Source organism: Esox lucius, chromosome 22 (assembly GCF_011004845.1).
Source record: "Esox lucius isolate fEsoLuc1 chromosome 22, fEsoLuc1.pri, whole genome shotgun sequence".
Lineage (NCBI taxonomy): Eukaryota > Metazoa > Chordata > Actinopteri > Esociformes > Esocidae > Esox > Esox lucius.
The window spans coordinates 10,863,246-10,887,849 of NC_047590.1; the positions used below are offsets into that span (position 1 = coordinate 10,863,246).

The following is a 24,604-nucleotide window of genomic DNA, read 5'->3' on the forward strand; positions in this document are numbered from 1 at the left end:
GTGCACTGGAGAGGCAACAGCAAGACAACCCCTAAAAAGGGAATGGTTTTGCAGGTGGTGGTCACAGACAATTGTTCTCTCCTTGGAGGGACGCACAGACCACGTGCTAGCCAACAGTACCCTGACTGCTGTTAGGAACCGGGAATCCTCAGACCCATTGTCAGACGCAGGGGGAGTGGGCCCTGGGTTCTTCTTGGTACAGGACAATGCCTCATGTGGCCAGAGTATGTAGGCAGTTCCTGGATGACGAAGGCATTGATGCCATTGACAGGCCCTCATGTTCCCCAGAACCGAATCCAGTTGAGAACCTCTGCGACGTTATGTATCGGTGCATCCGATGCCGCCAAGTAGCGCCACAGACTGTCTAGGAGCTCACTGATACCCTGATCCAGGTCTGGGAAATCCCTCAGGACACCATTCGGCGTCTCATCAGGAGCATGCCCAGACGTTGTTGGGAGTGCATATAGGCACGTGGAGGCCAAACACCCTCCTGAGTAACATTATGAGTTGCTGTGTTGAAATTCACGCTTCAAGTTGGAACAGCCTGTGATTTCAATTGTTTACTTAGGTTTTTGGTGTGAGTTTGAATCCAGCCCTCAATCAGTTGGTGATTTTGGCTTTCATTGACCATTGTTAAATAATTTAGTTCTCAACAAATTACACAATGTAGAGTAAAGATTTTGATCTTTAATATATTTAGTTCATCGATACCTGATGTATGATTAAAATTTTCCTTGTGTTTTTTAGAAGTTCAGTCAGATTTCCTTGTCTCTTCCAGCAGTGGGGGTTTCCTGTAATTACCATCAACAACCAAATTAATTGTTCAAAGAACAATTAATTATGTGAATAGTTTGCTTTTGAAAAGTGGGCCAAATTACTCATAGAAATAAGCACCAAGCTTAATAATGGCCACAGGATGCATTTGTTCCCAACGACATTTACTGTGACAAGACCTGCAAGATCCCCTGATGTTACCTTGGGATTCTTATTAGACTTCTGTGAGCAACTTTCAATCAGCTCTTGGTCTGAATTTGGTGGGATGACTAGTCCCATTTATAATGCGAGTGGTCTAGCATTTTGGCTTTGTAACCCCTCCCAGACTCATTGGCATCCACGGTCTTCCTTCTGAGGGCCTCAGGTCTTCTCAGCTTGGCATGATGTTACCACACGACCATATGGTTAAGAACACGAGTCACTAACCCGTCGATCGCGGTCGACAAGTCAATCTTGGAAGCATTTTAAGTCGATCGCGAAGAGTTTTCAAAATCAGAGAAAAAATGTATATATATATATTTGTATTCATTATTATTTATTAATTTAAAATGCACCATGTGTGAGCCTATTGTGTGCAGTAAATGGTGTCTAGGGGAGGGAGAGGCTGTCCAATCAAATAGCCTATAGTTTACATATGAAGAGCTCTCTGTTTTCGGTTCTGATGGAGTGGTGACGCGTTCATGTTAACGGCACCTAAAAGCTGTCTCAAAGAACCAGCTAAAGTAATGATTATGAATATGTAAAATATTTCAATAAAACATTTTAATTGTTTATTAATAAACAAATGTATTTTATGATACTGACCCGCGATCTTCACAGAACGCTCCGGAGAGAAATGCACATTTCATATGGATTAATAACTAATTTTCATACTAAAGATTTATTAGAATTAAGATACAATAAATACAAAAGTATTTTTGTAGTGACTAACAGGCAACAAAGAATGTCAAACTACATTGTGGCCTTGTTTTTTCATAATTTTTTGCAAGTGGTAGATCTTGGTTTACATTTGGACTCGGGATGTGATCTTAGGCTTGAAAAGGTTGGTGACCACTGGTTAAGAACAAACACGACCACGTTTCTAATCTTAATGGAAGACTAGACACTCCCAAGTTGATTTCCTAATCGTTTGCAAGTGTTTTGGTGCAACTTATGTTTTTTTGTTATGGTAAAGGTAGGGGTGTACTAACTTTAACTAACACTTTTGGAAATATTATTTATTTTAATTGTGTATACTGATTAAAATTAGAATTTCCTTTGTGTGACTTAATGAACTGGGTTACGTTTAGCAATGAACGTGGTTGAAATTTAACTAAAATATCCATGTGTCCAAATGTTAAAAGAACTTTCCTGGGGGTGTACGTTTTTACATGACTAGATTCACTTCAATGGGTATGTGTCCATGTGTACCTATGATGTACTAAGGTCTAGAGCAGGGTTACTCAAATACTACACATTTGATGTGTCAAATGTCTGGATATGTCAGAAAAATATATATTAATATAAATGCATGGCACTACACACAGCCAACCAAGGCCCAGAAACATACCTAGTGACAAACAAAAGATTTAGTAAAAAAATTACTTTAAGTACTTATATTATTCATCAATGACTATGTAAACTATACAAAATGCACGAAAACAACCTACGAGGAAAATGTAACCATCAAAACAGTAACAGAACAGACAGAAGTTACAGTCGAGAACAATTCTCTAATAGAGGACTCACAGTTAAAAACACTGAGAATTTACAGTAATAGCCTCTGTCAGAGCATTTACAGTTAGTTTGAGGATGTACAGGATGTCTCTTTCATAACAAAGATAAAATAATGTAGAAAGGTGAAAAGAACAGTAACTGACATTTGGCCTTAGAATACTGCAGTGAATAGCTTGTGAATCCCCTAAACATACATTTCCCTCTTAACCTCCCATTACAACACATTCAGTCCTGTTGTTGTAGTTGAGGCTGCTGGAAATAGTCACAGTACATCTGTCGGACCTCCTCTCCTTGGAGGTAGTCTGGAATTCCAAATGGGGAGTGGGAGCGACCAACAGCATGGCCAGGCTGCGAGTTCTCTCCCTGGGTCACTTCGCCCAGCCATTCCTCCTGGAACACATCACCGTGGGCCTCACACACATTGTGCAGAATGCAACAGGCCAGGATCATGGTGGGCACCACATCCAAACTGCAGTCATTCCTCTTGCTCAGGCACTGCCACCGCGCCCGCAGGCGAAGTAGCGCTCCCTCCACAACATGCCACGCCTGCTCAAATCGCTACAGCAGGGGACAAAGTCATGGAGTTAGAATGAGATTTTTTTTTTAAAACTCTATGCCTGTGAAATATTAATTGAAGTTCGGATGTTAAATCTTTAGTAAAATGCAGGATTTGTTTTTGGGTTATTCAAAGAATTAAAACCTGCCTGGTTGAAGACTCTCTGGGATTCCGTCAGACCTATGTCCTCATCATCCTCAACATGATCCTCTTTCTTGGAATAGGCTTTCATCAGCCAGGGCTGAAGTGGATATGCTGGCTCCCCTAACACCACATATCTGGACAAGACACATTTATATTAGATTAAGAGACAAATGTGCTCTCATTTAACTTTCCGGTGTACTGCATGCCAACCTAGAATTTGATAAATTAATGTAAATTATATATTCACTGTTACATATTCAACATTACATGTTGTGTGTAAAAGTACTTGGCAAACAAAAGTGAATCTGATCTACTGTTTTTTTTTGTGCCATTTATTAATTAGCTAGATGGTAGATATTGCTGGTCTGTTGCAAGATTGTACATGCATGTTGGCTATTGAGTAAATCAGTGCCATATTTTCTTAAGTGCCAAACTAAAAAATAATGGGGAAAAATGAATGCAACTTCAAGAGGGTATGGATTGAAATGGGCAATGGCTTCTTTTAATACCCTCCATTAATGTCATCTTTTATGTTCTATATAAGACTAATCATTGCACAGCATGCTCTTCCCATTTATCAGTAAAGTGTTTTACTGTTTGTTAACTTTGACAATGCATCTTGCCATTACAAAATGTATAATTTGTTAGGTATGTTATTATTACAAAGAAACCTAATTCACTACTTAATCGTCATCCATGAAATTAAGGGAATGACGCAACCTCTGTAAGAGGGAGGTAATCTGCTTTAATTTGTCCTTAACTCACAGCTCAAGGCATTTTATTCAGGATGAGTTGAGTTAGCCAGGATCCTGGATACTTCCAAAGAATACACTGCCATAGAAATTAACCTGGCTTACAAGATGAGGTGCATTTGAGTTGACTGTTCACATTGAACTGGGACAAACGTTTCTTTGCCAACTCCTCAAACTTGATTGCTAGTATACCTTACCGGTATGGCACAGATCACCAGGGATATGACAATTGCAATACTGGACCACGATTACTGCTACTGCTTAAATAAATAGTACTAAAACAAATAACCATGTCTCTACTATCTAAAAGGCAAATAATAACATTGATGATACCTCAGTGGCTTTCCCATGAAGCTTTTGGGTGGGTTTGGTGATAACCCGCCTTCTGAGGCTGTCGCCCAAAGTGCTGAGTTCTGCAAAATGGCCTTCGAATCAGTGCTGCCAGGAAAACCAGCGCAGACGTCCCAGAACTGACCCAACCCGTTCACAGCCACCTGACAGATAGATTCATACTTTTTCACACAACCCCACACAACTTGGTGAAAACCTATTTCCACATATGGCACTACCTCATCACACAAAATGCTGGCTGGCTTAGAAGAGTCAAAGACAGGTGAGCATTTATGTTGTTCATCGCACTGCTTAATCAACCAGGAAACAGAAGTCCCGTCCTACCTGGGAGACAACAGAGAGCCACCCGCCTGGGTTGGTGTAGTTGGCCACATTAGCGGACGGCGTGAGGATGGCTGTGTGGAAAGTTGCCACTGTGCCCATGCAGTGAGGGAAGCCCCAGCGAGAGAGAAAATGATGTGCTGAGTCTTCCACTTCCTGTTCGCTAGGTGAGCGTAGGTAGATGGGCCTGAGCAGGGTGACAATGGCGTGACACACATCCCTTACACACTTACAAACCGTAGAGCTGCCAACGCCAAACAGCCCGCTTATGGTGCGGTACTCAATGTTTGATGCCAGCCGCCACAGGGCAATCGCCACACGCTTCTCCAGAGGAAGTGCAGGGCGTAAATGGGTGTTCTGGCGAGCAACACGGGGCTTGAGCTTCCCACACAAGAAGAAGAAAGTCTCCCGGCTCATGCGAAACTTCTCTAGCCAATCAGAGGGTTTAAACTCGGTCATGACCACCCGCTCCCACCAATCCGTGCGCTCAGTGCTCGTCCAGGGTCGGGTACGAATATCACAGTAAGGTCGCGTGTGGATGTCACAGGTGCAGCGCACGTTTTGTGCTACCAACATCTGAGGGGAGGGAGAGACGTGGTTCTTTGTTTGTTTTAACAATTTTAGCTTCAAGCAAGCTTGTGTAGCTTTATAACAGCAATTCCCTGTTTTTTACAGTACCTTCTTCGACTTACCAAGAGCATTCGCCTCTGCCTCTGGAAGAAGTACTGTCTATGACGGATGCGTCTCTGCACCTCATTTCGCCTCTGAGTATCAGCGTTGTTAATATCTCTTCGGCGCTTCATTAACATGTAGGTCATTAAGAACATTAACGGCCCAAGCGTGTCATCATCCGCCATTTAAATGTATTGTAATTAGCCAGTATATTAAAAAGTCGACATATAATCATACGTTCAAACCATATCAAGTTTCATCTGTCATGCTGTAACTATTCTTCTGCTAGTACGGTCCGGTTCAGTCGTCAATGGTTTGGATCTACTATGACGCTTTGATCACAAACGCAAGACAAAAGGACATCCGGGTCACATAGAAACTTTCACAATAAGAGTCTATTGGCAAATGAGTATACTTCGCAAATTACTGATTAGGGAGACATGGAAAATGCTATTAATATATTCTGTTCTGTATTCTAAATCTACAAAGTACATGAGGGTCTGTTATATTGAACACTGTATGTTTTTTTTTATAACTATCAAGTTCAATTGTAATTACTTTTTACCAGCATTTTAGTGACATGTCTTTTTTGGCTGGTAATACCTTGTACATCATGTACATAAGACAATGACAACATGGACTTAAGTCTTTTAGAAGGTCTTTATTCTTGTTTTTTAATATGTAAAAAGCACCCATTTTGTCTACATACATTTTGTTGATCTTTATTGTGGCTTCTAAAAAAACAGAAACATTTGAAATGGTATGCATTATTTTGGATGTGTGCAAGTGTGATTGAAAACACACTGCATAACATTACCCATGTTCAGCTATTTCAAAATGACTTAAACACAATTAATGTCAGAACATAACCTAGCCCACTATTTGACGAATATATCAAGTCTGAGTGCTGAACTAATTTGCCTGACAGCAATTTAAGAAAATTACACAAAGTTTGTGTAATTCAATTAGTAAAAATGCTTAGTATATGATAAAATAACAGAAATAAACTTTAGAACAGAGAGGTTGAAGCACCATTTTGTTTCAACAAGGGAATACTACTGAATGTATTTGTCCCCATCCATGTTTTTAATAAAATAAATGGAAAATGATGAGTAATGATTATTACTGAGTTGGCATCAGCTCCAAGCAGTGATTCACAACAAGACATGCTCACCGGTAACCTACCTTACAGACAGGACCATTTGGTCTATAAAAGATAAAGTTTTGAACTAGAGCGACTTAATCTAATTTCACAGAAATAGGTAAGAAAAAAACACAAATCTACATTATACACTATATAAAGAGTTGAAAATATTTGAGGGATGTAACTGTCTCTATAAAGCTGCGGACACATCTAAACTCTTCCAAATGACGACAGGGACCTAATCCCATTACCCAATCGTTGCCTCCTTTACTACATGTGCGCCAACCCCACTCTCTTTGAAGGGATGGTAACCGTTGCAAAAAACGGACTTAATCTTGGCAGCTTCGTCTTCTTTGATGCGGTCGGCATAGTGAGGCAGAAAGCCGCTTTGAAGTTTGTGCTCCAGATGCATATGATTCTGAGGGGGAAGGCCGAGGCAAGCCCTGACAGAGACGGAGACAGTGTTATTGTCGGAAGATAGAGAGACAGGAATACAGTAACAACTGTTATGATTGTTGCCCATGAAGACAAATCCCTGCCCGAGAGGGCTGCATCTATTCTGACCTCATGATATTCTCAATGCAGGCTCTCTGTCTGAAGAAGGCATTGACCAGCGGGGCCCCGGGTGGGATCAGGGGAGCTTTACACAGGAAGGAGAGGATAGCCAGCACGCTGTGGAATGACTGGTAGGTCTCTGATCCCTGGGGCCGGACAGACACACGCTGGCACAACTCTGTTAGCAGCACCAGGTCCAGGATGATAGGGCTGGCTAGGAGGGAGTCCTGGAGAGAGGCACCTCTGTTAGAATTGGCAGATTCCATGTGTGTGTTTGTGAGAATGGGAGAGAGAGACTGGGAGAGAGTGCCTCACCTCACAGGTGTTGTGCATTACAATAGTGTTGGTTCCTCCCATCATGATCGCTGAGGTGTACTCATCCATAGCCCTCTTACTGTCCCCCACATTTGGCACATACTTAATCACCACCTGCAAACAAACATACTTAATCACCTCCTACATACTTAATCACCACCTGCAAACAAACATATTTAATCACCACCTACATACTTAATCATCACCTGCAAACAAACATACTTAATCACCACCTACATACTTTATCACGACCTGCAAACAAACATCAAGTAAACAAGTGGATAGTTTGAGACCGATAAAGAAAGAAATGCAATTGACTGCTACAGGGTATAACCCCCACCCCAACTCAGATCAGCACCCCCTGGGTTCGAAACACACATGCCAATCTGTCGCGCACTCTTACACAGTGGTCTGGTTTTTCCCCTTTGCGGTAGAGTACAGGATTGGACTTGACCATGTCATCCACCACGTTGCTCTTGGAGATCTCCTTGGAGCGGAACTGCTGCGGTGCTGAGAGGTTTTTGCCGTCATTGTTGCCAAGGTGATTGTAGCTTACAATTGAGGTGGGCTATCATGGCAATAGATGACAACACGTTATTGTTCAGCCAGGTATTTATTAATATTTACATACACTTTACATCAAATGGTAATTGTATAAATACGAAAAAATATTATCAATCTTTTGTTCGGCCCTAATTAAACCTAACCGCTCCAGTGATACCATCAATCATGGCTTAGCCTGAGTCTTGGAAGTGTCTCTCAGGATATGAAAACAGGATATGAAAACAAATTCAATTCACAAATGAGTGAAACTAAACAAGTATCATTATCTCCAAAAATGGCCTAGATTGAGTCTCACCTTGATCCCAGCACTGATAAGGAAGTCAACCAGGACAGACTTGACCTTGGTCTGACCAGACTTGAAGTCGTCTCCTCCTATGAACACGTTTCGCTCCACAGCCAGCTCTATGGCCCCAGGGACAAACGTGTTCTGAGGGGAACCATTGATGTAGGCACAGCCCTCCAGGATACTGGCTACAGCAAAAAGGGTAGAGGGAGAAACCTCACCACCTGACTGACAGAAAGAATGAAAGAAGACGGAGTAAGAAAAAGAGATAGAGAAAAACAATAGTATAGATCATGATTCAACAGATCTGCAAAAACTCTCCACCTGTATGGTGGCCAAGAGGTTCTCAGCTGTGTCGTTGACCCCGGGGGTGATGTCACAGAAGCGTTCAGTGTTGGCCGTCCAGAGAACAATGACTTTGTCCACGCCGCTCGTCTGCCGGAAGTCCTGGATGTCAGCTCTGATCTGCCCCAGCTGCGAGGAGAGAAGAATGACTCAGACACACAGAAACAGAGAGGGCCTAGGATGTATGATGGAGGAGTTGAGACTTGGCTTAGGAGCAGAGGCCCAGACTACATGCACACGTTACTTGCGATTGGCCATACCTGTTCAGCCATGGTCCCGGTCAGAACATTGTTTGCTCGGCTGGCCTGGTTTTCAGCTATGAAATCTGGGTAAAAGATCGAGGCCCGAGGACGAAGGTGGCTCATGTGTGGGCGAAGCTTTTCCTGGAGTGACCAGTCCAAGACCTCAGCTCGCTCCATCGCGCTGCCCAGGTCCATGGATGAGATGTCCCACCCTGATACACACACAAACTCTATTGAATTTGTTAGCTTAAGTAGGCCTACACAAACTATACAGTCTTTCTAGAAAATAAAAACCGGCAGAAAGGCAAACAGATAAGCAGCTGGACTAGAGAATCGGAGGTATGTTCTGTGCCTCTTCCTCCAGGCCACTGCTACGTGGTGGAGACAGACAGTCTGACATTACACACGTGTCTTGGCAGACAGATATTCAACATGGAGTCTCCTTCACATTCCTTTCCACAGAGTGGCCCCCCCAAGCACTGACAGAGGCTCAATGTTTCCCCCTAATCACACCCAGACACACACACACAGACACACACACTCCTTTACCATCAAACACAATATCATCAGGATGCACCATAGGTAGGAGGTTGCGGAAAGGAACGTGGATTTCCTCGCCATCGGGACCCGCTCCCAAACACACCGTGGACGACTGGAAGAGGGAACCGAAGTAGTTGGCTTCCTGGAAGGTGTGAACAAAAGGGTAGGTGGAGGAAAATAGAAAAAAGTAAATAACTACTGCATAATAACACATTAAATAAAGGATTACAATTATAATTCATGTGGGTTTCAGGAAATTCATCCAGAAATACTGAATGAGCGGACATACTTCACAGAACTTTTGCTACTACAACACAGATGCTTCTGTAAAACAGGGAAGAGCAAGTTGTTGAGTAGAGAACAGGCTACGTTTGACTAAAAGCTTACAAAAGCATATATTTATTTTGGTAATGTTTGATCAATTAGACTAGATTATGTTGGTCATGGTGTGCGTGAAGAGAGAAACGTGAAGGGAGGGGGATGTTTCCGCAGCAGATATGTATGGAAGAGAGAAGACGAAGACGAGGAATATCTAGCTACGTCAAATCTTTATATAGTGTATAACACATCCACAGTCACTAGGGTGAAAAGGTACATTAAAATGATTCCCATATAAGGTAAAGGACTGCCCGTGTGCTAGGAGCTTGTGTGTCAGTTTTTAAGCCCCTTAACACTCCACTAATCTGTCAAATCTGTGCCCGCGCGAGTCGTTGTATTTGGGATATAATGAGGTTCTCCTAGTTAGCTTTGTATCAAGGGTGACACATTCCTTTGGAAAATAGGACATGAAGCAATTGGCCCTGTCAGGGGAATTTCTTGAACTGATGTACACTTAGTCCAATACGTCCATAAAGAGGTCCTATTAATGGAATTACCATAACAGCCCAGAGAGAAACACATACATGAAAAGCCACACAACCTGTTCTCCAGTTTTGGTTCTCCAGCGAAGTCCCAGTCTATTTGCCAGTACCGCAGCAGTGACAGTGGTTCCGTTGTTTCCGCCCCAGCCCACTAGCATAACCCCCAGTCTGGGAACACACCTCTCAGTACGGAGCACCAACTCAGTAACGGTAGGGGTCACCTGGAGGGGTTTGGAACGCAGACATTCTCGGAGTTAGCGAGGGTACACGTAATGTTGGCGGGGCAGTCGTGTTTTACGAAGCCGACTCACTTCAAGCGTGTCACCATCCCTGCATACCGCTGTAGTATGGTAACGGTACTCAGCCTCGATGTGGGTCTCGGTGTACTTCACGTTTGGACTGTTGACACGAATGTTCTCAGTCATGACTGCAGTCTAGAAAGAGGGACAGATAAGCTTTTTAGACATGGAATGGGTAACCTCGTAAAGCCGCCACGATGGAGTGAATGACATTAGCATTTGGCCAGGATGGTGCAATCCAACACGAATTGTGTTAGACTGCTTACAATGCCAAAAATAAAAATGTGCTAGCTTGCTTAACACTGAGACACACGAGTTGTACAGCTTCAGGGCAAACCGTTCTGGGAGTTTGGGTTTCCCAAGAACTTCTGGTATTGAGGTTTTGCCCAGCATGGTGCCGCACGATGCTCCATGCTGAGCCATTGGCGAAACACGGAGTATGTATTCATGGCACGATCTCTGTTGTCTGGTAGCACTACAACCTTCCAAAGTAATTTACGATGATTTGGATCTTATCCAGTTCTGCCTGTGTGGTCACTCCACACTGCCCCCGCCCACATGGACAAAAGAAATAGCTGTGTGAGAATGCTGCCCATTGGCTCACTGCTAAGCTTAAGGGAGTAAATATCTCCCTCTGCAGCTGGGTCCTGGACTTCCTGACAGGCCGGCCCTTGATGGTAAAGGTCAGCAGCAACATCCTTCATGCCCCTCTGGTTTGCACGCTTAATCCCCTAGTGTACTCCCTGCTCCCCCCACAATGGAGTGGCCATACATAACGAGGAAGACTTGAGGCAGGAGGTCAGAGACCTGGCAGTGTAACAGCACTGCCTCCTTTAGTGTCAGCATGACACTGAGGAGCTGATCGTGGATAACAGGTGAGGGGCAAGAATGCATCGACTGAGTTAAAGTGGAGACACTAGTAGACAGCGTTAAGTAAGCATTTCTCTTTTAGTCTACACCCGACGTTAATGAAGCATGTGGCAACTTGAAGAAAAAAAAATTACTTGGTTTATCATACCCATTCAAACCCTGAATCCTGATTGTCTAAAGCTGCAGTATTAGACCTTATTCCAAACCCCCTTGCTTTTTATTTCTATAATAAAGACAATACCAACAGAATTGGATCAGTAAAAAGTTGCATTAAATCATTGCAGTGTTATAACACTCACATACCATGTCTTTCAGACAATCAGCATTCAGGATGCATACTTCTTTATAATAAAGCAAAAAGGCAACAAGGGATGTAGTATATGGCCAATATACCACGACTAAGAAGGAACCACCAATCGAGCACCTGAACACATCCCGTTGTAAATTGGCAATAAACCAGAAACCCTCGAGATGCCTTATAACGATTATAGCCTGATTACCCCAGCCATTAGAGCAGTAAGTAATGTGACATCATAATTATACAGTCTCTTATAAACTGTGTGGTTTGAATCGGTTTGAGTCCTGAGTGCTGATCGGATAATAGCTGGAAATGTTTGACAATAATTATTATACCATATTAATTGTTAAACCATATTAAGTGTAAAACACTGGCACTGCCTGTTCCAGAATCTACCCGATCTACTCAGATTGGTTAAAATGTGAACACGTGCCGCGCTCAGCATGCACGCATTGGTCAGAAAAAAGCTTATGCCGTGCCAATCAGAGCCCTCATGGGTATCTCCGCTTGTAAACGCAGTAAAATGTACCACTGCAGACGGTGATTCGCAAGTACAAGTCGTATTGTCTCAAGTCTAGCGAACTTTCTGTGACAAAGCTTAGTGCGTGCGTATTTTACATAGGCAAGCGTGATTGATAAGTTGCATGATTCCAAATATCAAATGAGTTATAAGTATGCAAAAAAAAAAATTACAACTACAAAATAACACGTTTGCCAAATAATTTACAAGTATGCAAATCTTAATTACAACTACAAAGCGAATTAGAAGTTTGTAAAACGTTGTTATAACTGCAAAACGAATTACAAGTTTGCAAATCATTTTTATTCCTGCAAAAACTGATGTCGCTGTTTTACCTTCACAATTTAGCATCAGTCAAACACAAAATACATATTTCTGAAAATGTGAGAGCGCATTACTGCTTCTTGCATGACAGTGAGAATTTTCCGAACGCAGTTATGTACACCGTCGCTCATATTGCAGAAATTCACAGTAATCCTAAAAATTTACCCTACGCACTACGCAAGTAAGAAGCAATTCAACCTACCGTTAGATATAGATGTAACTTTCTCTTATTAAAAACAACAGTGATATGTTTAAGACGTTTTTCCTTGATTTGATGTCTTGTTTGTTTCAATGTTTCTATTAAAGCCTATTTGATGAATGGTTTGCCTCTTGTTCTTGTGCGCAGTTCGCTCTCTCCAATCCTCTGAGCCGAAGTGAATTACAAATGCGACGTTCCAGTAGTTTCGCTGCGATTGCTCGAGGACTTCCCATTCAAGTAGCTCAGTAGGCTACACACTTTCTGAGTATTTAACAGATTGAGGCGTGTCTACCTATGCAAAATACATTTTGACAAAACCACATTTTCTAAACTACATAAGACTTATTATAATTGCTACTTTCCAAATTAGAAAAGAAAATGAATAAAACTTGATTTTACATATTCCTATACACATCCGTAGCAACAGTTATATTGAAAGTACTGATCATTAATAACTTTGGATATTATTATTGGCTTTTTAAACTTGATCATATTATTGCCATGTTGTAAAGCTGTTTCAAATCAAACAGTTAATCCTCTCTTGAAGTATACCTACCAAATGCGTTCGAAATGGAGATGCAACTTTCTCTTCTTAAAAACAATGATCGATTACAGACGGTTCTTCGTTGATATGTGTATTATGCTCGTTTCGGGTTTTCTATAATGTTTTATTCATTTATATAAAAGTTAACTAAGTCAACTGTTCAAGTGCGAAGCCTGTCGTTTCTTGGCCTAAAGCTGTTCTCTCCAATTCTCGAAGCCGTAGTTAAGTAAAATAAAGATGCGCCGTTCCAGTACTTTCTTTGCGAGTGCACGATGCATTTCCATTCCAAGCAAAATGCAGAACGGTCTGAGGCGTGTGCATGTCTATCAAAAATCACATTTGGGAAGGTTAGTTATTCTAATATATTAGGCCTTACATACACTAAAAGTACTATAACACATTTGATACAGCTTTCAACAAGCCCAAACTTTTATCGACCGTAATTTACTCCGCTCAAAAAAATTAAGGGAACACAATCATGACAGTATAACACGAAGTCAATAAAACTTAAGGGATATCAATCTGTCCAGTTAGGAAGCATAAACGATTGTGAATCAATGTCACCTCTACTAGTGAAAATGAAATTGACATCAGGCACAGTGGAGAGGCAACAACAAGACAACCAGGGAAAGAGGGAATGGTTTTGCAGCTGCTGGCCACAGACAAATGCTCTCTCCTTATCCTTCCTGACTGATTCTTGTCTAGTTTTGCATTTTGTTAGTGTCATTGTCACTACTGGCAGCATGAGGTGCTACCCCTCCAGGTTGGCACTGTCGCAAGAAGGTCTCCCAGTACGGTCTCCAGAGCATGGAGGAGATACAAGGAGACGGGCCTTTACACGAGGAGACCTGGACAGGGCCATAGAAGAGCATCAACCCAGCAGCAGGACCGGTATCTGCTCCTTTGTGCAAGGAGGAATAGGAGGTACACTGCCAGAGCCCTACAAAATGACCTCCAGCATGCTACTGGTAAGCATGTTTCTGACCAAACTGTCAGAAACACACTCCATGAAGGTGGCATGATGGCCAGATGTCCTCCAATGGGACCTGTGCTCACAACCCAGCACCATGGAGCTCGATTGGCATTCTCCAGAGAACACCAGAATAGGTAGGTCCGCCATTGGTGCCCTGTTCTCTTCACAGATGAAAGCAGGTTCACATTGAGCACGTGACAGACGTGAAAGAGCACATATGACAGACCTGCAACATCATCCAGCATGACCGGTTTGGCGGTGGGTCGGTGATGGTCTGGGGAGGCATATCCTTGGAGGGTCACACAGACCTCCACATGCTAGCCAACAGTACCCTGATTGCTTAGGTACCGGGATGAAATCCTCAGAACCATCATCATACCTTACGCTGGGGCAGTGGGCCCTGGGTTCCTCCTGGTGCAGGACAATGCCCGGCCTCATGTGGCCAGAGTGTGTAGACAGTTCCTCTGGGACATGATATATTGGTGCATCCAGCGCTGCCAAATAGCCCCACAGACTGTCCATGGGCTCACTGATGCCCTGATCCAGGTCTGGGAGGAGATCCCCCTCAGGACACCATCCGCCATCTCATCAGGAGCATGCCCAGATGTTGTCGGGAGTGTATAAAGGCACGAGGGGGGGGGGGGGGGGGTACGTTACGTCATTTTGTCCTCAACGAATTACACCATGTACAGAAAATATTCTGATCTTCAATACATTTCCTTTATCGAGACCCGATGTGTGACTGAAGTGTTCACTTCATTTTTTTGAGAAGTGTAATGTGGACTGTTATATATTGAGGTTGACTTGGAGAGGGTTTTAGTTTGAATGCCAACGTTTACTGTTAGTTCTCAAGTACAATCAGTAAGAATAATGATCACAGTGCCACGCAGTGGTCACTAAAGGAAAAGCAACACAATACGTAACATGGACAATAATAATTTAGACATTTTGATTATTATAAAGTTTATATTATTGATAAATGTAAGCAATAAGACAGGAAGGGATGTGGTGTATGGCCAATATACCATGGCTAAGGGCTGTTCCGCACGACGCATTGCAACACTTTACAACTTTGGTATATTGGCTACTGATCTTATGCATGAAGCATTATGGAGTTCCTGGACACAGTGCTTACCCGTTGTAAATTGGCTATATATCACAAACCCCCTCATGCCATTTTACTTACATATGCCACAGCCAGCTATCCATCAGTTGACTGTAGGATTCTAAAGACCTGGTTAATCCTTAAGCAATGGCCCGTGTAGTTTATGTTAAATATACAACTGAGAGCAGTTCTTAGGCACAGTGCATTGCAATTTAACAAAAATTGTTGCAAAACATTCCAAAATGTGCCCACTCTGATCGTAGGCAATTTGTACTTTGAAATGTTTCTGTAAATTTGCAACCTATGGGCTTCTTCATCAGGGGACTGTTTACAATGTCCTCTACACTCAAAACAAAATGTTACCATTGGTACAAAGAGAGATGGTACTTTCTCATTCTGGGGCTATTGCAAACTGATTCGCAAGTAAAAGTCGTATTGTCACAAGTCTAGCGAACTTTCTGTGACAAGCTTAGTGCGTGCGTATTTTACATAGGCATGTGTAATTAATGAGTTGCATTATTTCAAATTTCAAGTCAGTTATAAGTATGCAAATCTAAATTACAACTACAAAACGAATTAGAATTTTGTAAAACGTTGTTATAACTGCAAAACGAATTACACGTTTGCAAATATTTTTTATCCCTGCAAAAACTGATGTCGCTATTTTACCTTCACAATTTTGCATCAGTCAAACACAAAATACATATTTCCGAAAAATTAGAAAGCGTATTACTACTTCTTGCATGACAGTGAGAATTTTCCGAACGCAGTTATGTACACCGTCGCTCATATTGCAGAAATTCACACTAGTCAAAACAATCTACCCTACGCACTACGCAAGTAAGAAGCAATTCTAGCTACCGTTAGATATAGATGCAACTTTCTCTAATTAAAAACAACAGTGATATGTTTAAGACGTTTTTCCTTGATTTGATGGCTTGTTTGTTTCAATGTTTCTATTAAAGTCTATTTGATGAATGGTTTGCCTCTTGTTCTCGTGCGCAGTTCGCTCTCTCCAATCCTCTGAGCCGAAGTGAATTACAAATGCGACGTTCCAGTAGTTTCGCTGCGATTGCTCGAGGACTTCCCATTCAAGTAGCTCAGTAGGCTACACACTATCTGAGTATTTAACAGATTGAGGCGTGTCTACCTATGCAAAATACATTTTGACAAGACTACATTTTCTAAACTACATAAGACTTATTATAATTGCTACTTTGCAAATTAGGAAAGAAAATGAATAAAACATGATTTTACATATTCCTATACACATCCGTAGCAACAGTTATATTGAAAGTACTGATCATTAATAACTTTGAATATTATTATTGACTTTTTAAACTTGATCATATTATTGCCATGTTGTAAAGCTCTTTCAAATCAAACAGTTAATCCTCTCTTGAAGTATACCTACCAAATGCGTTCGAAATGGAGATGCAACTTTCTTTTCTTAAAAACAATGATCGATTACAGACGGTTCTTCGTTGATGTGTATTATGCTCGTTTCGGTTTTTCTATAATGTTTTATTCATTTATATAAAAGTAAACTAAGTCAACTGTTCAAGTGCGAAGCCTGTCGCTTCTTGGCCTAAAGCTTTTCTCTCCAATTCTCGAAGCCGTAGTTAAGTAAAATAAAGATGCCCCGTTCCAGTACTTTCTTAGCGAGTGCGCGGTTTGCTGTGTCTCCCAGTACGGTCTCCAGAGCATGGAGGAGATACAAAGAGACAGGCCTTTACATGAGGGCAGCTGGACAGAGCCATAGAAGAGCATCAACCCAGCATCAGGACTGGTACCTGCTCCTTTGTGCAAGGAGGTCATTTTGTCCTCAACGAATTACACAAAGTACAGAAAATATTCTGATCTTTAATACATTTCCTTTATCGAGACCCGATGTGTGACTGAAGTGTTCACTTTTTTTGAGAGGTGTAATGTGTACTGTTATATATTGAGGTTGACTTGGAGAGGGTTTTAATTTGAATGCCAATGTTTACTGTTAGTTCTCAAGTAAAATCAGTAAGAATAATGATCACAGTGCCACGCACTGGTCACTAAAGGAAAAGCAACACAATACGTAACATGGACAATAATAATTGTAATAATTTACACACTACTGAGTAACATTATTAGTTGAAATTGAAAATTAAATTCACGAAAGTTGGAACCGCCTGTGATTTCAATTGTTTACTTAGATTTTTGGTGTGAGTTTGAATCCAGCCCTCAATCGTTAGGTGATTTCTGTTTACATTGACTGTTGTTACATCATTTTGTTCTCAACGAATTACACAATGGACAGAACAGATTTTGATCTTTTATACATTTCCTTTATCGAGACCCGATGTATGACTGGAGCAGTGTAATGTGGACTGTTATATATCGGGTTTGTGCACACCTAATTTCAGTGGCTAGGAAAAACTCCCTAAGGCCGAAATTTAGGAAGATACCTAGAGAGGACTAATTTTTTTTAGATGTGTTGATGCCATGAAATTTAAAATCAACTTATTTTTACCTTATAATGATACATTTTCTTAGTTTAAACAATTGATATGTCATCTATATTGTATTCTGAATAAAATATTGAAATTTGAAACTTCCACATCATTGCATTCTGTTTTTATTCACAATTGTACAGTGTCCCAACTCTTTTGGAATCGGGTTTGTAGATGTGAGTGATTTTCAGTATTGTTGTGTACTGTCTATCCAGGCTAGTCTGAATACTTCCAACTTGGTGGAGCGCCACTTTTGCTCCAATTTTATGGAGGCTTGCTTGAGTGCTCTAGTATTGTCTGTGTACCAGGGAGCAAGTTTCTTGTTGCGTATTTCTTTTGTTTTTAGTGGTGCAACCGTATCTAAAGTATTTTGCAGTGGTGAGTCCTCGATTTGATCATTTGCGGATTTATTTACTCTGTCGTTGATGAGCGAGCTTGTAAGAATATCAACAAATCTATTTGTTGTACATTTATATAGTACAGCTTTTGAAACTCATTGTTTGCGGAGTAATACTTGTTTTAACTGTAAATGTAATAAGACAGTGATCTGATATTCCAGGATTCTTGGGGGAAATTATTAGATCTACAATATCTATTTCTTGTGACAGGACTAAATCCAAGGTATGATTGTGGCAGTGTGTTAGACCTGAGACATGTTGGATAAAACCCATTGAGTCAGACTTTTCCATATGAATATTGAAATCGCCAAACATTTTAATACTATCTGCCATGACTACAATTCTGGAAACTCATTGAGGAACATTGTGTATGGCCCGGGGGGCCTGTAAATAGTAGCTATGTAAAATGATTTATCAGGCTGGTTAACTTTCATGAGTAAAACTTCAACAGAATGAAAACCAGTGATGTGTTTGAGAGTAAATGTATATTTACTGTCATAAATATTAGCAACACCCCCTCCTTTTCGGGATGCACTGGGGATATGATCACTATTATAGGCAGGAGGAGAGGCCTCATCTAGGGCAGTGAATTCATCAGGCTTTAGCCATGTTTCACACAAGCCAATAAGAACATGATTAATTAATTTACTGCAACTGCTTGTGGAGCAAGGGATCTAACATTTAGGAGTCCCATTTTGAGATGCGAGGTGATACAGTCATTTTTATTTGTGACCGAGGTGGAGGAAGGCTTTATCTTAATAAGGTTGCTATTGTTAGCACTACCTTATTTAACTTTTCTCAGCCTGGAACGAGTCACTATGGCAATATTTCAAGTTAATTATTTGTGTGATCTCCTGGGGCAGTAGAATGGTATGCTGACCGATATTGTGAAGGGTTAATAGGTTGTATGGAGACTATCCAGGTGCCTTCTAGAGACACTGAGGCCTGCTCAGTCATGACAGTCATTCCTTTATTTAGTCTGGAATCAGGTGATGTAGATCAGGACTGCCCAACCTTGTTCCTGAAGAGCTACTACTCTGTATGTTCTTTCAAACCCAAATTTTGCCCCCCCCCTGATTCTGTTAATTAGCTGGATGACAACCGAAATCAGGTTAATCACTAGTAGGGTTGGAGAGAATTCCCAGGGACAGGTTTGGGCAGCCCCGCTCTACTAAGGAAGGACCTTTTTTTTTTTCTTCTTCCCAGTAAGGATTGGACTAGGACTGATTACAGATCTGTGCCTGTGGGCAGACTTGGGTCCTCTGACCCAACAGGATAATGTTACACAAAAAAAATCTAGACCATCCTAGAATGTAAATTGCCCAAATGATGATACATAACCTAAGACGAAAACGCGCCGACACACTCACTCACTTTCATTGGAGGGCAAGTCCTTACGTCGTGAGATCTGATTGGTTTGTTTACGGAAGCTGTCGCCTAGGCAAGTCAGTGCAGAAAAAACTTCCGTCTTGTCTTGAGGAAAGAAAATACAGCTCGGCTGATATAAGTAAGGCAACTAGCTGTGGTTAGATAGATAAGTACTATTTAAACGTTAGACGCATGTCTATTCAATGACAATATACATGTCATTAGCGAGTCACTAAAGTTATTGTGGCTAGCTAACACCGGTAACTACTGTGCAGTTAGGTAGCAAGCGAAATATTAATGTCTAATAGAGTACTAGGTAACGCAGCATATTGATATTTAATAAGGGTATCAACTAGGTTTTACCGTCCAAGGAAAACAAACGTGACAGCCAGCTTATTTAACTAGATACTCTATCTAACGCTTGCTATGAACCGGAAATGTTTGCATGGTAACGTATAACTAATCTCTTTGGTAGCTAAAGTATACTATAGGCAGAGGTTGAAGAGACCCAGTACTACTGCACAAGACCAAACAAGCTATACCCGGAAAGTTCCCATACAGCTCTGTACGTGTAGAAATACGTTGGTTACTTACAGATCGACTGATCCAACACTTACAGCAGTAATTCCTCTCCAAAAGTTAAATAATATTGCTAGGTCTGTAGACTTCCGACCTGTGCGTGGCAGTACCTAGCAGAATGGGTAGTAATGAATTCATTGGAGGTGCGGAAGGGATGCTTCTTTTTGCGCACGCGCAATGGTGTAATATATTTTTAGTTTTCGTTTTGCTTGTGAACTGATATTTTGAACTTTTTTAGTGAGGTACTTACCAATATGAACGACAGTAAAAACAGAGAGTTCAATACGGAACTCAATAATTAGTAGGTAGGCTAACTGATGTTTTCTGCCAATATAATGCAAAACTGGCTAATGGCACCTTGAACCAGAACGTTTCTGGGGAGAAACTCGAAGCCCATTTACTGATTTAGCCAAAACCATAACTAAGATGACCATTTAGCATGATTTTTTGTGACATCAGAAATGTTGAATTTCAGGTATTCAATAACAACTCCCTCTTTTTGTCTAGGCTTGTCGCTCTGGGGTGTCTTCAGTGTGTGTGAGAGTGAAATTGATAGAAAGTGGGTGAGTTTTTTTGTGTTTTGCTTTTTATCTCTGCTCCTCTTTGGAGGATGACCATGGAAGAGATGAGGATTGAAACCGAGACAAACTCCATGGTCTCCATGACGCTATACGCTGTGATGTACCCAGTCTTTAATGAGGTAATGTGTGTGTTCATTTGTTTGCGAGATTAGTTAGTGTGTATGTTTGTTCATGTCTGCCCCTAACATTTGTGTGCACATGCACAATGTTCATTTGACAGCTGGAGAGAATCAACTTGTCAGCAGCCCAGACTCTGAGAGCAGCCTTCGTCAAGGTAAAACACACAACTACTGACCTCCAACCCCTTACCTGATCACCATATGACCCTTGCCCTTATATACCCCTATGCCCTGGTTGACCATAAATCAGGGATGGGTGGCATAAATAATCAAATTGTTATTATTATTATTTTGTATTACTAGGCGGAGAGGGAGAACCCAGGCCTAACTCAGGACATCATAATGAAAATTCTAGAGAAGAAAAATGTTCAAATCAACTATACCGAATCTCTACTGCGCATGGCGGCGGATGATGTTGAAGGTGCGTGTTAATGTGACATTACTAAGCCTCTGCTTGCCCAGTCGTTCATTTCACTTCAATCTCCTGTGTATGTGTGTATAGAGTTCTTAGTAGACAGACCAGAGCAGGAGTTCCAGGATCTCAACGATAAAGCTAGAGCTCTGAAAAACATCCTCAGCAAGATACCCGATGAGATCAATGACAGGGTCCGCTTCCTACAGACAATTAAGTGAGTAAACCCACAAAAACACGCCAATACAATCTTGTTTGCATGTCCCAAAAATCCTGCTTCTTGTCTTGTTGTTTTTCCTTAGGGACATAGCCAGTGCTATAAAGGAACTCCTGGATACAGTCAATAATGTCTTTAAAAAATACCAATATCAGAACCGTAGGGTAAGTCAAACACTTATATATATTCAATTGTAATGTGATCAGTGGCTTTGTTCTTATCTCTCTGTTTAATTTGTGCTTTCAGGCTCTTGAGCACCAGAAGAAGGAGTTTGTCAAATACTCTAAAAGCTTCAGTGACACCCTTAAGACATACTTCAAAGATGGAAAGTGAGTTGTTTGTAGACAATTTATAAGGGTGTTGAAAACGCGCGTAGCGTATTATGTCCACGAAAAAAGCGCTGATTTAAACGAACAGCGCAGCATTAACCATAATATTCGAACTGGGAAAGTTTTATTTCCAAATGAAGGCAAATGTTTTTTAAATGTATTGTGATTGATCTTAATGCGTCTTGCCTATTTAAATGCTTTGGTTTTATTTGTAGTTGTTCAATAGTAATGTAGAGGAACATGGTCTTATTTCCAGGGCAATCAATGTGTTCATCAGTGCGAACCGACTGATCCACCAAACCAACCTCATTCTACAGACCTTCAAGACTGTCATCTAGGTATACTAGATGGGTGTAATCCTGGTTTTACTATACATGTGTGGGGCCCATAAATATAGATACCAAAACCTGACTAATTTGTCTGAGGTTCCCACAACACCAAAGGCTATCTCTGGCTCAGGAGTTACTTCTAGGGTAGAACTTATAATTGGTGTTAGATTCTGGGTTAGGCATACAAGGAGGTTATCAACGTTAAGTATACTTTAATGGATAGTATTCTATTTAAAATGGTTTCATTTTATTTGGTTGAACTGTCTTAATGCGCTAACCCATTCCCTTTGGACTTTTGGTTACATTGTGTGTGGTTAAGCTTAGGGTTAGCTTTAGAGTTAGTGGGAAATTAGGATTCATGTTTATTGTCCCTGCAAGTAAAACAAGTGTGTGAGTTTGATTATGATACTGATGTTTCTGTGTGTGTCCACTGACAGCCTTTCTGTTTGTGTGTGCCTTTGTCTGCGTGTAGGGTTGCCTTGATGACGACATCCCCTCTTCCAACGACTCAACAGAAACAATGGCAGATGATCATAGAGCACTGTTTACCAGATAGAAATGTATCATAGAGGCTTGATTTTATCGGACAGTTTTAATTTATACGTCTGACGTTTGTTCAACAAAGCTGATATTAGCAGTGAACTGTCAGGTTTCTATGTTTTCATACTAGCTAACATCACTGAACTATAAATGCTGAAAAGCTTTTTAGTTTTTAACTGCTGTCTAATTGATTCAGCATATATAGGTAACCTTTTTGCACAGTCTTTATGAACGCACACGTGTTCTTGTTAGAAGTAGAGATGAGTTTTCTGATTGTTTGGCATTTTTTATATCTTATGCTTTTCATTAGCCTCAAGGCTGAAGTTGCCCCTAACCACAAATTCTGGAAGAGATTACCATTCCCAAATCCTAACTTTGAAAAATTATTCCTGGAATGGAGAATATCCCGCCTGCTGTGAATCTCAATAGTCTCCTGTCTGTCTGTTTATTATGAAAAAAGTTTTCCAGTCTTAACAGACAAGTGACTCACAAATGAAAGGGGAGGTGCAAGTAGAGTAAACCCTGTTAGAGTAATGCGCCCCTTGATTTTGACACTCTGTTATGAAAAAGAAAGCCAAAAGACTTCAAGCAGAGTTTCTGAATCCGAGAGAGACTCCTGGACTATGGAATAGGGACTAAGACTCGGTTTTGGGGATTTTAAAACGTTTGCCTTACCACATCATGTAACATTCCCACTGAGTGTTGTGTGTAGCTGCAGTGCCAATTCAACTGGGGAGAAAGAAGTGTGTGTAGAGGGACAGTCTGTCTCTGATTTTGAAAATTGAGAGAAATGGCTCCAGGTAGACGATGTGTCTGTATTTAACTGATACTTTGTCTTGTTGCAAATGTTGAATAAATAGTTTCGCAATGATGCAGTTTCTTTTGGAAACGGTGAGTACAAACTCTAATCTTCACCCCTATGCCAGAGATAGCATTTTTATTAGTAGGGAGTGACTAAAGAAATTATGTTGGGACTGAATTGTCAAGTTTTACTGGCTTTTGTGGTGCTTCTGGTTCCCGCATGTACTGAAAAGACTGCATCTCCCTTACACAACACACACTTGATTTTGTTCTGAAAGTAAGGACCAGAAATTAAGAACTCTTTAAGAAAAAAAAGTCTAATCCTACAATTTACCCTAAATTAAAGGTATACTTAAACTCAATAAACTAAAATGTATGTTTAAAAGTAACTTTACCCTAACTCTTAAATGTAACTCATTGGGCCCTCTTGTGGACACCAATTAAATCAATTATTGGCTTAAAAAAATCAATCTTAATTGAGAACTGCATTGAGATAGATTATTTTTGGGTAGAGGACTAGGCTTAATCTGTGTCTGCAGAACTGACACATTATGCATAAATCTAATCCTAAATCTAACCTTATCCTGAAATTGAACAACAGATCTAAAACATTTTTTAAGTTTTTCTTAACCTAAACTTAACTTCACCCTAAACTCATGAACCCAAGATTTATTTAGTTAATTAACCTTAACTTAACAAGTAATTTCGAACTCTAAATTTCACCCTAATAAAAATGTGTATTCAGAATTAGGGCCAGCCAAATGTCCGCAGATTGCCTGAATCATCTTGTTTCACTGTCGTGATGAGGAACCAGAACAAATACAAACAGACTTCGGCCACTGGATGGCAGTGTGGTGCCGCATTTCTGTTGTGTGTTCCAAAAAACGAGTAAAAATGTGAATCATTGTTGGTTCGTCACATCCTTCGTTATTAACCGGTGTAGCTAGATGTAACTAACAGTAAAATTCTTATGAGTAAAGGAAACTGGTAAAGAAAGAAAAATTTAACATACCACACAGATATACAGGTGCTGGTTATATAATTAGAATATCATCAAAAAGTAGATTTATTTCAGTAATTATATTCAAAAAGTGAAACTAGTATAATGTATACAACTAATGAAATCCCCAAATTCAGTATCTCAGAAAATGTGAATATTGTGAAAAGGTTCAATATTGA

At 40.8% G+C, this 24,604-nt stretch overlaps 3 protein-coding genes across 9 annotated transcripts; 1 reads left to right on the forward strand and 2 right to left on the reverse strand.

Moving 5' to 3' along the window:
- Positions 1-2,341: 2,341 nt before the first annotated feature.
- On the reverse strand, positions 2,342-5,623 carry LOC105019862 (protein ANTAGONIST OF LIKE HETEROCHROMATIN PROTEIN 1). The gene is made up of 5 exons (XM_010886369.5): positions 5,307-5,623; positions 4,618-5,190; positions 4,276-4,436; positions 3,195-3,324; positions 2,342-3,048 (listed from the first exon to the last, which is right to left on the reverse strand). The coding sequence occupies exons 1-5, from the start codon at positions 5,469-5,471 to the stop codon at positions 2,716-2,718; spliced, it is 1,362 nt and encodes a 453-aa protein (XP_010884671.2). The 5' UTR covers positions 5,472-5,623; the 3' UTR covers positions 2,342-2,715.
- Positions 5,624-5,927: 304 nt separating this feature from the next.
- LOC105019860 (inositol-3-phosphate synthase 1-A) lies at positions 5,928-20,215 on the reverse strand. 6 transcript variants are annotated; one of them, XM_010886363.4, is made up of 11 exons: positions 20,113-20,215; positions 10,446-10,568; positions 10,194-10,355; positions 9,284-9,416; positions 8,753-8,946; positions 8,472-8,621; positions 8,160-8,375; positions 7,704-7,868; positions 7,301-7,414; positions 6,995-7,212; positions 6,678-6,873 (listed from the first exon to the last, which is right to left on the reverse strand). In XM_010886363.4, the coding sequence occupies exons 2-11, from the start codon at positions 10,557-10,559 to the stop codon at positions 6,678-6,680; spliced, it is 1,662 nt and encodes a 553-aa protein (XP_010884665.2). In that variant the 5' UTR covers positions 10,560-10,568; positions 20,113-20,215. The 6 variants fall into 6 exon arrangements, with proteins under 6 accessions (XP_034145675.1, XP_010884665.2, XP_028972577.2 ...); XM_029116744.2 differs by lacking the exon at positions 20,113-20,215 and adding an exon at positions 16,681-16,702; XM_010886366.5 differs by lacking the exon at positions 20,113-20,215 and adding an exon at positions 16,128-16,280.
- On the forward strand, positions 19,553-23,495 carry LOC105019861 (programmed cell death protein 10-like). 2 transcript variants are annotated; one of them, XM_010886367.4, is made up of 9 exons: positions 19,553-19,657; positions 20,605-20,797; positions 20,899-20,952; positions 21,101-21,218; positions 21,300-21,426; positions 21,512-21,590; positions 21,673-21,755; positions 22,012-22,093; positions 22,557-23,495. In XM_010886367.4, the coding sequence occupies exons 2-8, from the start codon at positions 20,708-20,710 to the stop codon at positions 22,091-22,093; spliced, it is 633 nt and encodes a 210-aa protein (XP_010884669.1). In that variant the 5' UTR covers positions 19,553-19,657; positions 20,605-20,707; the 3' UTR covers positions 22,557-23,495. The 2 variants fall into 2 exon arrangements, with proteins under 2 accessions (XP_010884669.1, XP_010884670.1); XM_010886368.4 differs by lacking the exon at positions 19,553-19,657 and adding an exon at positions 20,307-20,402.
- Positions 23,496-24,604: the final 1,109 nt, after the last annotated feature.